The 14,596-nt window shown below is 43.2% G+C and overlaps 1 protein-coding gene across 1 annotated transcript in view; it reads right to left on the reverse strand.

Annotated features, from left to right (window-relative positions):
- LOC144687485 (centrosomal protein of 83 kDa-like) overlaps nucleotides 1-14,596 on the reverse strand; it is a 101,076-nt gene that overhangs the window by 38,648 nt on the left and 47,832 nt on the right. Inside the window, exons 15-16 of the mRNA XM_078553690.1 lie at nucleotides 13,077-13,263; nucleotides 276-393 (exon numbers count right to left, since the gene is read on the reverse strand). Coding sequence (XP_078409816.1) covers nucleotides 292-393; nucleotides 13,077-13,263 — 289 coding nt within the window. The 3' untranslated portion in view covers nucleotides 276-291. The remainder of the gene's footprint in view (nucleotides 1-275; nucleotides 394-13,076; nucleotides 13,264-14,596) is intronic.

A 14,596-nucleotide genomic window follows, 5' to 3' on the forward strand; every position in this document is an offset into this window, starting at 1 on the left:
GTGAGATATCATGACAGTTCAGTCAATCAACATACTGCACTGTCCATAGGATCAAATCAGAGCTTTTTCAAGGCATGTGGAGTTATTTGTAAAAACTCAAGATACTGCAATGTTTTACGTAAACCTGCTGTGTTCAGCTTGCTCAACCCGTACAGAATTATTTCCAAATTCAAAACTGTGCAATAAATAGTAGCACCAAATAAGTGATTTCAAGTCAAAAAGAGCAAAATTAATCCAAAGATTTTTGAAGTCTCATATGGACTGCGTTCTCTCACCTCCATGAACATCAGATCAATCGAGAGCACCAAGTTCCTGTAACTGCTGCTTCTGATTAGTCTCGAGTTCCTCTAATCGCTTGCGGAGCAGACACAGCTCTCTTTGGTGCTGTTCTTCCTTGAAGGGAAAAAGCCATGCAATTTTTAAAAAATGTATAATTATAAAACATTGGTTAAAACTTCCAAATTAGTTTTATTCTGCTTAAATAGTAATCTAAACCATTAGCTCATTAAAAGAACTGAAGGCGCCTACTCCACCAAGACAAATGACACCATCACACACAGCCTCACCTTTAGGCAATTGTCATTCAGTAATGCCACATAATATTGGAAGTTACCTAGACAGCCAAGAACATTTCAGGGAAGAAAAGTCATAAAGACTCAAAATGTTAACTCTGGGTTTCTTTCTCTCCACAGATGCTGTTAGACCTGCTGAGTTTTTCCAGCATTTTCTGTTTTTGTTTCTGATTTCCAGCATCTGCAGTATTTTGCTTTTAACATTTCAGGGATGCCTGCTTTGCTGAATACTACCTCAGCTTTTAAAGCTGATAAGATAGATTTTTGTTAGGCAAAGATATTAAGGGATATGGAGTAAAGTTAGTTAATTGGGCTGAGGTACCGATCATCAGCCATTCAAATAGATCAAGGCTGATCTGTACCTCCACCGGGGAGCTGAAAAGCATACATCTGTTCCTATACTCCTATTGCAGACAACAGAATCTTTCCTTTCCTGCATTATAAACATGACCTCTCTCCTCAAAATTACGTTCAGTCTGTTTCAACAATCGAAAAGCAATATACAAATCAATAAGAACCCCACAAACCAATCCTGTCATACTTGAGCTCTGAAGAAGGGTCATATGGACTCAAAACATCAGCTCTGTTTCTCTCTCCACAGATGCTGTCAGACCTGCTGAGTTTTTCCAGCATTTTTGGTGTTTGTTTAAAAAAAAATACTTTTTTCTATTCTTCTTACCAAAGCAAATAACAGAGTAGTGATAAATAGTTGTTTTTCAGATTGGAAGTCTTGAGTGGAGTTCCCCAGAGGTCAGTGTTGGGACTCTTGCACTTCCTGTATATATTAATGACCTAGATTATGGTGTTCAGGGCATGATTTCAAAAGATTATATGAAGATTGGAAACATTGTCAACTGTGATGAGGATAGTCTTGAACTTCAAAAGGACATAGACATGTTGGTGAATTGGGCGGACAAATGGCAGATGAAGTTCAATGCAGAGAAGTGTGAGGTGATTCATTTTGGCAGGAAGAATATGGGGAGACAGTATAAAATAAAGAGAGAAACTCTAAAGGAGGCGCATGAACAGAGGGGCCTCAGTGTATATGTACATAAGTCATTGAAGATGCCAGGGCATATTGAGAGAGCAGTCAATAAAGCATATAGTATCTTAGGCTTTATTAATAGGGGCACTGAGTACAAGAGCAAGGAGGTAATGTTGAGCTTGTATAAGATGCTAGTTGGGCCTCATCTGGGTACTGCATCCAGTTCTGGGCACCGTTACTTGAGGAAGAATGTGAAGGCATTGGTGAGAGTAAAAGGAGATTCGCAAGAATGATTCCAGGGATAAAGAACTGTAGCTATGAAGATAGATTGGAGAGGTTGGGACTATTTTCCTTGGAGAAAAGAAGGCTGAGAGGATACTCGATAGAGGTATTTAAGATCCTGAGAGGTATGGACAGGGTAAATAATGAGAAACTGTTCCCACTCAAGGGAGCATCAAGAACTAGAGGGCACAGATTCAAAATAATTGGCAAAAGAAGTAAAAATGATGAGGGGGAAAATATTTTCACCCAAAGGGTGGCTGGATTCTGGAACAAACTTCCAGAGAGGGTGGTGGAGGCAGGTTCGATCGAGGTATTCAAAAGGGAATCAGATTGCTATCTGAAAAGAGAGAATGTGCAAGGTCACAGAGATAAGGCAGGGGACTGGGACTAGGTAGAATGCTCTTTCAGAGAGCCAGTGCAGACGCGATGGGCTGAATGACCTCTTTCTGCACTGTAAAGATTCTGCGAAAGATTCTGAACCTCATCTTTCCCCACATTATACTCTATCTACCACCTTCCCTTCAACTCACAACCTACCTATAGCCATTTGCAGACTCCTGAGCTCAGATTTTCACTAAGTCATGGAGATGGAAATCCCAACCCCATTTCTGACAGATCCCATTTTCACTGGTAGGGAAAAGGGTGCGGGATCTGACTCACATCAGCAGATTCATTTGAATTTAATGCTGAGTTCAAACAGACCCCTTTTCACAAAAACAAGGGCCTTAATCTAGTGTAGGAGTTACGACTTTTTAAAGAGTAGTCATAAATGCTTTTGAAGATCTGTAGAACTGTTAAACTATAAAGTTGTTCAAATATCTAACCCTTTAAAAATTGAAAGAAAAACAACCTGCCTGTATCAGGAGGTAAAAAAAAATACTCAAGCTGTCAAGTTTTTTAAAACCCCTAGCCTTTTTTTTTGAAAAGGCTGCATGTGTCACAGTAACTTGTTTCTAGCTTTTATAATAGGTGTTTGTTGACATATTCTAAGGGCTATCATTATTAATGCTTGGTTGTTTTCCACAACCTACCATTATCACAGTAGGGGGCTGTAAATTCACAGTTTGATTCACAGTTCAAAGAGATTATTAAAGGATTAGTTGTCTTTGATGTGGGGTTATGACTACAGCGGTTTATTTCTAGAAGGGATTAAATACTTGAGAGGATTTATGTTTTGAATTAGCTTTCATGAATGGGAGCGGTTTTATAGTTAAGACTATAATTGATATTTAGAACTTCATTTAATCTCAAAATAGATCCTAAGATCTGTGGATGGTGAGTACTGGGTGAGTTGGCATGGAGGGTATAAGGACAAAGGGTAGTGGGTGGGTTGCCATGAGTTGGCATAGGAACTATAAGGGGCCATGGGGTGGCATTAAGATGGCTAGGGCAGTGGGCAGGGGTGAGAGCCAGAGTGCCTAATATTTAATAAAACAAATGGGGCAAAGTCCCAGAAAACCAAGGCAGGCCTTTTAACCAGCCTGCCTTGCTGCTCGACAGTCCCTATGGCTACCTTCAATCTGTGTCTGGGGTCGGTGGGCCGGACTCCATCCCGCAGCTGCCCCTCCGCCTGGAAGGAAGAACCTACCACTGGAGGGAGTTTCTCCTGAGGTGGGCGCAGTGAGCCAGAAAATTTTCCAACCCGTGCTTCCAGACTTGGGAGTGAAAATCCAGGCCCTTGTATCCTCCTCACGGCCTACTTTTCAACTTAGGTTTGGATCAGCAGCAAACTTGAGTACGTTATACTTGGTCCCTTCAAATCAATAATCTATTATTTGTAAATAGCTGATGACCCTGCCCTGCTCCTTGTAGCACTCCAATAAGTAACAACATGCCACCCTTAAAATAACCCGTTTATTCCTACTCTTTGTTTTCCACGCTTAATCAATTCTCTATCTATGCTAATATATTAGCCCCAACCCCATGAGTTCTGCCCCCTTTATCAACCTTTCCCTTGGAACCTTATTGAATGGCTTTTTGAATATCCAAATATGCCATATCCACTGGTTCCTCTTTATCTAACTTGCTGGTTACATACTCAAAAAAAACTCTAATAGATTTGTCAAACAGGATTTCCCTTTCATAATATCATGTTGACAATGCCTAGCTATATAATTTTCTAGGTGCCCTGTTACCACTTCCTTAATAAATGGATTCCAACATTTCCCAATGCCTGATGTCAGGCTAACTGACCTGTGTATTTTCCCCCTCCTTTCTCGGACAGGAGTGTTATATTTGCTACATTCCAATTTCATTGGGACATTCCAGAATCCAGCGAATTTTGGAACATCGCAACAATGCATCCACTATCCCTGCAGCTATTTCTTTAGAACTTCAGGATGTAGTTCATCAGATTCCGGGGATTTGTCAGCTTTTCCGTCTTTGAATCCCTCCAATCATGTTTTCACCCCTGCCACAATAACAAATTGACTCTTAGCATAGTCAGAGTGCGATAAACTATCCCTCCTTGTCCTTTTTGAACTGTCTGCAGCCTTTGACACAGTTGATCACGCCAACCCCCTCTACTGTTTGCCCAGCTGGGTGGTCAACAACCACCAGCTTCCATCCTTAACAACCTAATTGTAGCCACAGAATCACTTGCAATTACTTTTCTCCTTGCTCCTGCACAGTTACCTTTGGTGCCCCTACAAGGTTTTTCAGCCCACAACCAAGTAACCTCCAATTTGTTTTGGAGCGTGCAGGCGATTTGTTTAAGTGTTCAGTCCCTTTAAATTTTTTGCATGGCCGCAAATGCACAGAAACTTAAAGGGACCGACTTGTGTGCAGCTTGCAGGGGAACTTTTGGGTTGCTGCACAGCCACCTGCTTGGAATGAACATTCCCCACAACCCAACAAGATATCTGCGCTCCTCTAATTCTGGCTCTGAGCACTCCCAATATTAAACACTCCACCACTGGTGGCCTTGCCTTAAGCTGTCTAGGCCCTAAGCTCTGGAATTCCTCCCTACACCTCTCTGCCTCTCTACCCTGTTTTTCTCTTTTAAAGACACTCCTGAACATCTACTTCTTTGACCAAGCTTTTGATCGTTTGACCTAATACTGCCTTATGTGGCTGGTATCATATCTTGTTTTAAAATGCTCCTGTGAAGTGCCTTGGAATCTTTTATTATGTTAAAGGTGCTATATAAATACAAGTTGTGGTGCTGTTGTTTTAGTTCCATTAAGAGAAATGCTCCAAAGAATGAGCGAATACTGTAAAGCCCTACCAAACATCTCACATGAGTTCAGTACAATCGTGGCATTGTACTGCTTTGCAGATCCACAGGTTCTAAGGCTGGAGTCTCACTACAGCCATGGGTCTATTTGAGAAGACTTCTATGCCCAGGTTTGGGGGCCAATATGCACAGCTCCACTCCTCAGTTAGTTGGTTTCAACACTGACTGTGGGTGGATACAGCTCTGTTCTACCAGCATTAAAAATATTCCATCTGAGTTTTCAGTGTGGCCAAGGGGTCTAACTTCTAAACATGTGCCTTTGCAGAGGAACTGAATGTATCAGAGTTGTACTTGAAACACTGGAGGGGCATCACCAGCTGGCTAGTGTCCTCAATGGAGGTACTGGGAGCTACATGACCATTCCACTGGAAAAATAACCGTTTAAACAGACTAAGGAAGAAGTTACACTAAGTTTTTGCACTTGCACAATGGAATGTTCTTCAGCATGCCTGGGGATTTACACCCTAACCAAAGGCAATATACTACAACCAAAATGTAAGTCATTACTTGGAAAGAAAAACATTGATCCTCCCAAGACACAAGCAGCTGCCACAACAATCAACATTCCCACATACAGAAAGATGTCTCAAAGCATCTAACAAGGTGGAGGAAATTGAGATGAGGGAAAAGGAAGCTGAAAGCCTCATTGAACATGAATATTTGTTTTGAAAGGAGAGGGAAGTGGCAAGGAGGACACAAGAACTTTAGAACAGGAAAAGGGGTAGGCAATACAGTGTATCGAGCCTGCTCTGCCATTCAGTAAGCTCATGGCTGAGTTTCTACATCAATGCCGCCTTAACCCCTTATCCCTCAATTCCCTTAGTGCCCAAAAATCTATTGATCACAACCTTGAATATACTCATTTACTGAGTCCTCCTCATCTTAGTTCTAAATGGCTGATCGTTTTTCTTGAGACTATGAATCCTTGTGCAAGACTCTCCAGGCAAGGGGAAACAGTGTCAGCATCTACCCTGTCAAGCCCTTTTTCATACATTTCAAGGAGATCACCTCTCAGTTTTCTAAACTCCAGAAAACATTGGCCCATTCTGCTCAATTTCTCTTCTTGGGCAACCCTCTCATCCCAGGAATTATTCCACTGGTGAGAGATGGGAAGCTCCACAGAGCATTGTGTAGAGGCTGAAAGAGTGGTCAACAGCGGTGCAGATAAGGGAGTGGAAAACAAGGAGGGAACAAATATTGGAGAAGCAGATGGCTGACATTTGGTTGGAGATCACCAAGTGGGGGTGGGTGTTGAGGCCATGGTGGGAGTTGAAAATGAGAATCTCAGTCAATTTGCTGGGGTATGGGGAGACAGTGGAAGTTTTTTTTATTCGTTCATGGGATGTGGATGTCACTGGCTCAGCCAGCATTTATTGCCCATCCCTAATTGCCCTTGCAAAGTTGGTGGTAGGCTGCCTTCTTGAACCACTGCAGTACATATGCTGTAGGTACACCTACAGTGCTGTTAGGGAGGGAGTTTCAGGATTATGACCTAGTGACAGTGAAGGAATGGTGATATAGTTCCAAGTCAGGATGGTGTGAGACTTAGAGAGGAACTTACAGGTGGTGGTGTTCCCATGCATCTGAGATAGACAGATTTTTAATCAGTCAGGGAATCAAGGGGTATGGGGAAAAAGGCAGGAAAATGGAGTTTAGGATGATCACATCAACCATGATCTCACTGAATGGCGGAGCAGACTTGATGGGCTGAAGGGCCTACCTCTGCTCCTACGTCTTAGGGTCTTATCTGCTGCTCTTGTCTTTCTAGGTTGTCGAGATTACGGGTTTGGAAGGTGCTGTCGAAGGAGCCTTGGTTAGTTGCTGCAGTGCATCTTATAGATGGTACACACTGCTCCTACTGTGCATTAGTGGTGGTGGGAGTGAATGCTGAAGGTGATGGATGGGGTGCCAATCAAGCGAGCTGCTTTGTCCTGGATGTCGTTAAGCTTCGAGCATTGTTGGAACTGCACACATCCAGTGCAGAGTATTCCATCACACTCCTGACTTGTGCCTTGTAGATGGTGGACAGACTTTGGGGAGTCAGGAGGTGAGTTACTCGCAGCTGGATTCCTAGCTTCTGACCTGCTCTTGTAGCCACAGCATTTATATGGCTGGTCCAGTTCAGTTTCTGGACAATGGTAACCCTCAGGTGTTGATAGTGGGGGATTCAGCAATTGGTAATGCCATTTAATATCAGGGGGAGGTGGTTAGATTCTCTGTTGTTGGAGATAGTTATTGCCTGCACTTGTGTGGCATGAATGTTACTTGTCACTTGTCAGCCCAAGCTTGGATATTGTCCAGGTTCAGCTGCATATGGGCACTAACTGCTTCTGATCTGAGGAGTCGTGAATAGTGCTGACCATTGAGCGATCATCAGCAAACATCCCCACTTCTGACCTTACGATGGAGAGAAGGTCATTGATGAAGCAACTGAAGATGGTTGGACCTAGGACACTAACCTGTGGAACTCCTGCAAATCCAGATGCACTGGAGTGCTGCTTTCGGCTGCAGTGGAGTGCTTAAGTTGGAGTCTGGTGACTGAAGGAGTTCGGTGAGGAGGGAACAAGGTGATCCTTTGAGTACCGTGAGTATGGTCGGGTAAGTATTTGCTACTTTTATCGTTTGTAGTTTTCAAGGTCTTATTTTGTGGTAACACATTTGTAAGGGCTACATTCTGTAACAACGAGGAGCAGGGAAAAAGGGCCCTCGAGTAATTGATATTATTTGATATTAAGTATCTTCCAAAAGGTTTAATTTAATTTAATGGGGTAAGTCATGGCAGGAGAGCTCAAAGCTGTGGTGTGCTCCTCCTGCTCTATCAGGGAAGCCGGGGCCATTTCCAGTGCCCGGGGCCAGCATACGTCCAGGAAGTGTCTCCAGCTGCAACTACTGGAAGCCCGGGTTTTGGAGCTGGAGTCGCTGCTAGGGACACAGTGGAGCATCCGCGAGGTGGAGAGTATCGTGGATAGCACGTATAGAAAGGCGGTCACGCCACAGGCTAAGAGTCCACAGGCAGGAAGGGAATGGGTGACTGCCAGTGGGAGACCACCAGGCAGAGCAAGAGGACTAGGCAGGCAGTGCAGGAATCTCATGTGGCTATTCCCCTGCAAAACAGATATACCTCTTTGGATACTGTTCAGGGGAACGGCCTCTCAGGGAAAAGCAGCAACAGCCAAATTCGTTGCACCACGGTTGGCTTTGCTGCACAGGGGAGTTGTAAAAAGTGTGGGAATGCACTAGTTATAGGGGATTCAATTGGAAGGGGAATAGATAGGCATTTCTGTGGCCGCAAACGAGACTCCAAGATGGTATGTTGCCTCCCTGGTGCTAGGGTCAAGGATGTCTCAGAACGACTACAGGACATTCTGAAGGGGGAGGGTGAGCAGCCAGTGGTCGTGGTAAACATTGGTACAAACGACATAGGTGAAAAAAGGGATGAGGTCCTAAAAGCAGAATATAGGGAGTTAGGAAGTTGAAAAGTAGGACCTCAAAGGTAGTGATCTCAGGATTACTACCAGTGCCACGTGCTAGTCAGCGTAGAAATAGCAGGATATATCGGATGAATACATGGCTGAAGAGATGGTATGAAGGGGAGGGTTTCAGATTCCTGGGGCTTTGGGACCGGTTCTGGGGGAAGTGGGACCAGTACAAACTGGGCGGGTTACACCTGGGCAGGACCAGGACTGATGTCCCAGGGGGAATATTTGCTAGAGCGGTTGGGGAGGGTTTAAACTAAAATGGCAGGGGGATGGGAACCTATGCAAGGAGTCAGAGGAGGGGAAATCAAGGACAAGAACAAAAGACAGAAAGGGGAATAAGAAAAGTGATAGGCAGAGAAATCAAGAGCAAGAATCAAACAGGGCCTCAGTGAAAAATAGTGTGAACTAGACAAGTAATGTTAAAAAGACAAGCCTCAAGGCTTTGTGCCTTAACGCGAGGAGCATTCACAATAAAGTGGATGAATTAACCACGCAAATAGATGTAAACAGGTACGATATAGTCGGGATTATGGAGACATGGCTGCAGGGTGACCAGCGATGGGAACTGAACATCCAGGGGTATTCAGTATTTAGGAAGGACATACAAAAAGGAAAAGGCGGTGGAGTTGCATTGCTGGTTAAAGGGGAAATTAACGCAATAGCGAGGCAAGATATTAGCTCCGACGATGTGGAATCTGTATGGGTAGAGCCAAGAAACACTAAGGGGAAAAAAACGTTAGTGGGGGTTGAATATAGACCCCCAAACTGCAGTGGTGATGTTGGGAATGGCATTAAACAGGAAATTAGAGACGCATGCAATAAAAGAACATCTGTAATTATGGGTGACTTTAATCTGCATATAGATTGGGCAAATCAAATAAGTAACAATACTGTAGAGGAGGAATTCCTGGAGTGTATACGGGATGGTTTTCTGGACCAATACATTGAGGAACCAACTAGAGAACAGGCCATCTTAAACTGGGTATTGTGTAATGAGAAAAGAATAATTGGCAATCTAGTTGTGCGAGGTCCCTTGGGGATGAGCGACCATAATATGACAGAATTCTTCATCAAGATGGAGAGTGACATAATTGATTCTGAGACTAGGGTCCTGAATCTTAATAAAGGAAACTAAGATGGTATGAGGCGCGATAAAAACAAAAAGCTAAAAGCTACTGCGGATGCTGGAAATCCAAAACAAAAACAGAATTACCTGGAAAAACTCAGCAGGTCTGGCAGCATCGGCGGAGAAGAAATCAGTTAACGTTTCGAGCCTTCATGGCCCTTCGGCAGAACTGGTTCTGCCGAAGGGCCATGAAGGCTCGAAACGTTAACTGATTTCTTCTCCGCCGATGCTGCCAGACCTGCTGAGTTTTTCCAGGTAATTCTGTTTTTGTTTTGGTATGAGGTGCGAGTTGGCTATGATGGATTGGGAAATGTTACTTAAAGGGATGATGGTGAATAGGCAATGGCAAACGTTCAAAGGGCGCATGGGTGAACTGCAATAATTGTTTATTCCTGCCTGGCGCAAAAGTAAAACGGGAAAGGTGGCCAAACCATGGTTTACAAGGGAAATTAGAGATAGTATTAGATCCAGGGAAGAGGCATACAAATTGGCTAAAAAAAAACAACAGAGCTGAGGAATGGGAGCAGTTTATAATTTAGCAAAGGAAGACCAAGGGATTGATTAAGAAGGGGAAAATAGAGGACAAGGGTATGCTTGCGGGTAACATAAAAACTGACTGTAAAAGTTTCTTTAGGTATGTGAAGGGAAAAAGGTTGGTGAAGATAAATGTAGGTCCCTTACAGTAAGAAACCAGGGAATTTATAATGGGGAACAAAGAAATGGCCGACCAACTAAATACATACTTTGGTTCTGTCTTCACAAAGGAGGACACCAATAACATACCAGAAATGTTGGGGAACACAGGGTTTAGTGAGAGTGAGGAACTGAAAGAAATCCGTATTAGTAGGGAAATGGTGTTGGGGCAGTTGGTGGGATTGAAGGCCGATAAATCCCCGGGGCTTGATAATCTACATCCCAGAGTACTTAAGGAAGTGGCCCTAGAAATAGTGGATGTATTGGTGGTCATCTTCCGAGATTCTATAGACTCTGGAACAGTTCGCACAGATTGGATGTAATGTAACCCCACTATTTAAAAAGGGAGGTAGAGAGAAAACAGGGAATTGTAGACCAGTCAGCCTGACGTTGGTAGTGGGGAAAATTCTAGAGTCCATTATAAAAGATTTAATAGCTGAGCACTTGGAAAACAGTGGCAGAATTGGACAGAGTCAGCATGGATTTACGAAAAGGAAATCATGCTCGATGAATCTACTGGAATTTTTTTGAGGATGTAACTAGTAGAGCTGATGAGGGGGAGCCAGTGGATGTGGTTTATTTGGGCTTTCAGAAGGCCTTCGACAAAGTCCCACATAAGAGATTAGCGTGTAAAATTAAAGCACAATTAATGGCAGGCAGTGACTAGTGGGGTACCGCAGGAATCAGTGCTGGGACCCCAGCTACTCACAATATATATTAATGATTTAGATGAGGGAACTAAATGTAATATCTCCAAATTTACAGATGACACAAATCTGGGTGTGAGGGTGAGCTGTGAGGAGGATGCAGAGGTGATTTGGACAAGCTGAGTGTGAGTGGGCAAATGCATGGAAAATGCAGTATAATGTGGATAAATGTGAAGTAAGTTGTAGCGAACACAGGAAGGCAGATTATTATCTGAATGGCTATAAATTGAGAGAGGGGAACGTGCAACGAGACCTGAGTGTCCTCGTACACCAGTTGCTGAAGGTAAGCATGCAGGTACAACAGGCGGTAAAGAAGGCAAATGGTATGTTGGCTTCATAGCGATAGGATTAAAATACAGGGGCAGGGATGTCTTGCTGCAGTTATACAGGACCTTGGTGAGACCACACCTGGAATAGTGTGTGCAGTTTTGGACTCCTTAACTGAGGAAGGATGTTCTTGCTATAGAGGGAGCGCAGCGAAGGTTTACCAGTCTGATTCCTGGGATGGCGGGACTGACTTATGAGGAGAGATTGAGTCGATTAGGATTATATTCACTGGAGTTCAGAAGAATGAGGTGGGAATCTCATAGAAACCTATAAAATTCTAACAGGGCTATACAGGGTAGATGCAGGAAGGATGTTCCTGATGGTGGGGCAGTCCAGAACCAGGGGTCACAGTCTGAGGATACGGGGTAGACCATTTAGGACTGAGATGAGGAGAAATATCTTCACCCAGAGAGTGGTGAGCCTGTGGAATTCATTACCACAGAAAGTAGTTGAGGCCAAAACATATGTTTTCAAGAAGGAGTTAAATGTAGCTCTTGGGGCGAAAGGGATCAGAGGGTATGGGGAGAAAGCGGGAGCAGGCTATTGAGTTGAATGATCGGCCATGGTCATGGTGAATGATGGAGCAGACTCGAAGGGCCGAATGGCCTGCTCCTGCTCCTATTTTCTATGTTTCTATGTCCCCAGACTGAGATGACTGACCTCCAACAACTACAACCCTCTTCCTTTGTGCTGGGCAAAGATGGTAGTGATGGCAGTGCAGGCGAGGATGTGCCTGGCTGCTTTCAAAATGAGTTGTAACGTGTGCAGGCTGTAGTTGAGACGAGTGGACTAGGAAGGCATTGAATTTCAAGGCAACAGCATGCAGATTAGGGTTTTCCCAACAGTGGTAGAGAATAAAAGCAAGGCAATGTTTTAGAGATAGAGGGAAGTAGCCTTGGTTATGGACTGGAATGGGGAAGAATGCTCAGTTCATCGTTGAGAAGTCTTCAGATTCTGTAGCTGTAGGTTCAGTCCCAAATGGCAGCTAAGGAGGTTTGCCGGAGTGAAGACCAGAGGCTACCGGAAGCTGAGGATAGCTTTGATTTTGCTGAAAAGAAAAAAATGTTGGCTCAATTGCTTAAAATTGGACAAACACTGGGTGGTTGAAGCCTTAGCATCAAAAGGAAGAAGCACAGAGGTGAGTTGACGCATATTGTATATTGGTGTCTATGTGGAAGCTTACCCTAAGCTTTGAACTTAAGGGGTACTCAGCACAGAAGCAAGAAATTTGGCCCATGGTGTATGTGCTAGTTTTCTGAAAGCTAATTAGTCCCATATCCCTGCTCTTTTCCCATAGTCCTGCAAATGTTTCTTTTTGCTAGAAGAGTTTGCCCAAATGATTTAAATTATAAAACTAGTGGCGATGAAACAAATCTCCTCTCACAACAAAGCTGACAATGTGATTCAAAACTGCATCAAAGAGACTGCAACAAGCAACCACTTTGAAATATTATTTAATATGGAAAAGGAACAGGAAGCTCTGGAGATCACCAACCATGCAATTTATCATCAGCTGGATGTGACCTACAAATCAAATATGAAGCATAACTAATGAAGAAAATATATAAATGATTGGATATTGTGCATATATAACCTTTTCTATGACTTACATGGTAAAATGAATTAAACACAAAATTACAATTAATAATTTTCAGCATAAAATTAGGTACCTGAATATTTACGAACGTTGCTTCTGTGCCTTGCACCAAGGTAGATGATAGAAAATTGGTTGTATTACACAGACCAGCAGTTGAAAAATTTGGTCCCAAAATGAGTCTTCGGAATTCATTATGTCTACGCTGTAAATCCTTTAAACTTTTTTGAAGCCTCGCATGATTTTCATAGGGAACATTTTGTCTAGAAAAAGAATTGATAATTCAAAAGGTTGAACATGGTGTTCAGATTACAGCTTGTGTCCCTTCCACACTAGTGATACAGATTTACTGCACATTATTTATCACTGAAACTTGATGGTCATACTGACAACAAGGGCACAGAGAAAAGAGTTTTCTGAAGGAATGCATAAATGTCAACAGAAGTTGCAGTACTTTAACTCACTGAGTCAGCATTCATGTATCATTACATTTTTGTAGCTTATTCTAATAGTATTACAAGTATTTCATGAGAATTAGTGGAGGAAGAGTATTGGGGGAGTTGTCTCACTCTAAACTGTGTAAGGTGCATGACTCTGGAGGTAGAGACTCACCAGAGATTATATCGACCATCTTAATCAATTTGTAATTTCGCCCTGATGATCATAATTTCATTCTGTCTGCAGTAAAAACTAGCACTAACTCCATCACCTGCACTTTCTAACTTTTCCCCTTCTGGCCTGTCAGCCACACTATTCGAATTACCTGGAAAAACTCAGCAGGTCTGGCAGCATCAGTGGAGAAGAAAAGAGTCGACGTTTCGGGTCCACACGACCCTTCAACAGAACAGTTCTGTTGAAGGGTCGTGTGGACCCGAAACGTCGCTTCTTTTCTTCTCCACCGATGCTGCCAGACCTGCTGAGTTTTTCCAGGTAATTCGATTTTTGTTTTGGATTTCCAGCATCCACAGTAGTTTTTTGTTTTTAGCCACACTATTCCTCTGCTCATCTCAATAATTATCTTGTCTCTACTGGCAGAGCATTACCTCCACCAGCTCTCATCCTTGCTATACCCAAACAGCTACCTCCGCAGTTTGTTCACAGACTAGAGTACACCTGTCTAACCAATCTGCTTGACCACCACAAGATATGATTTAACCACTTGAGACAGTACAATCTTGACCTCTCCATGAACAAATCCTGTTACTTCAGGAACATCCCAGCCCTTCTTCAACATAAACCTTCCTCACATCCTCCTCTACCATCTCAGATTCTGGATAGGAGAAACTCAAGACTTTTTTGTTTCCAATATCAAGGTTATTCCTTGGCTGATTATACCTCTCAGAATCACAGAATTATTACAGCGCAGAAAGAGGCCATTTGGCCCATTGCGTCAGCACCGGCTCTCTGAATAATTAACTCACCCAGTGCCACTCCCCCGCCTTCTCCCCGTAATCCTGCACATTCTTCCTTTTCAGATAACAGTCTAATTCCCTTTTGAATGTTTCAATTGAACATACTCAGGCAGTGCATTCCAGACCTTAACCACTCACTGTGTAAAAATGCTCCTCCTCCCATCACTTTTGTTTCTTTTACTAA

This window comes from Cetorhinus maximus, chromosome 12 (genome assembly GCF_964194155.1).
Source record: "Cetorhinus maximus chromosome 12, sCetMax3.hap1.1, whole genome shotgun sequence".
Taxonomy (NCBI): Eukaryota; Metazoa; Chordata; class Chondrichthyes; order Lamniformes; family Cetorhinidae; genus Cetorhinus; species Cetorhinus maximus.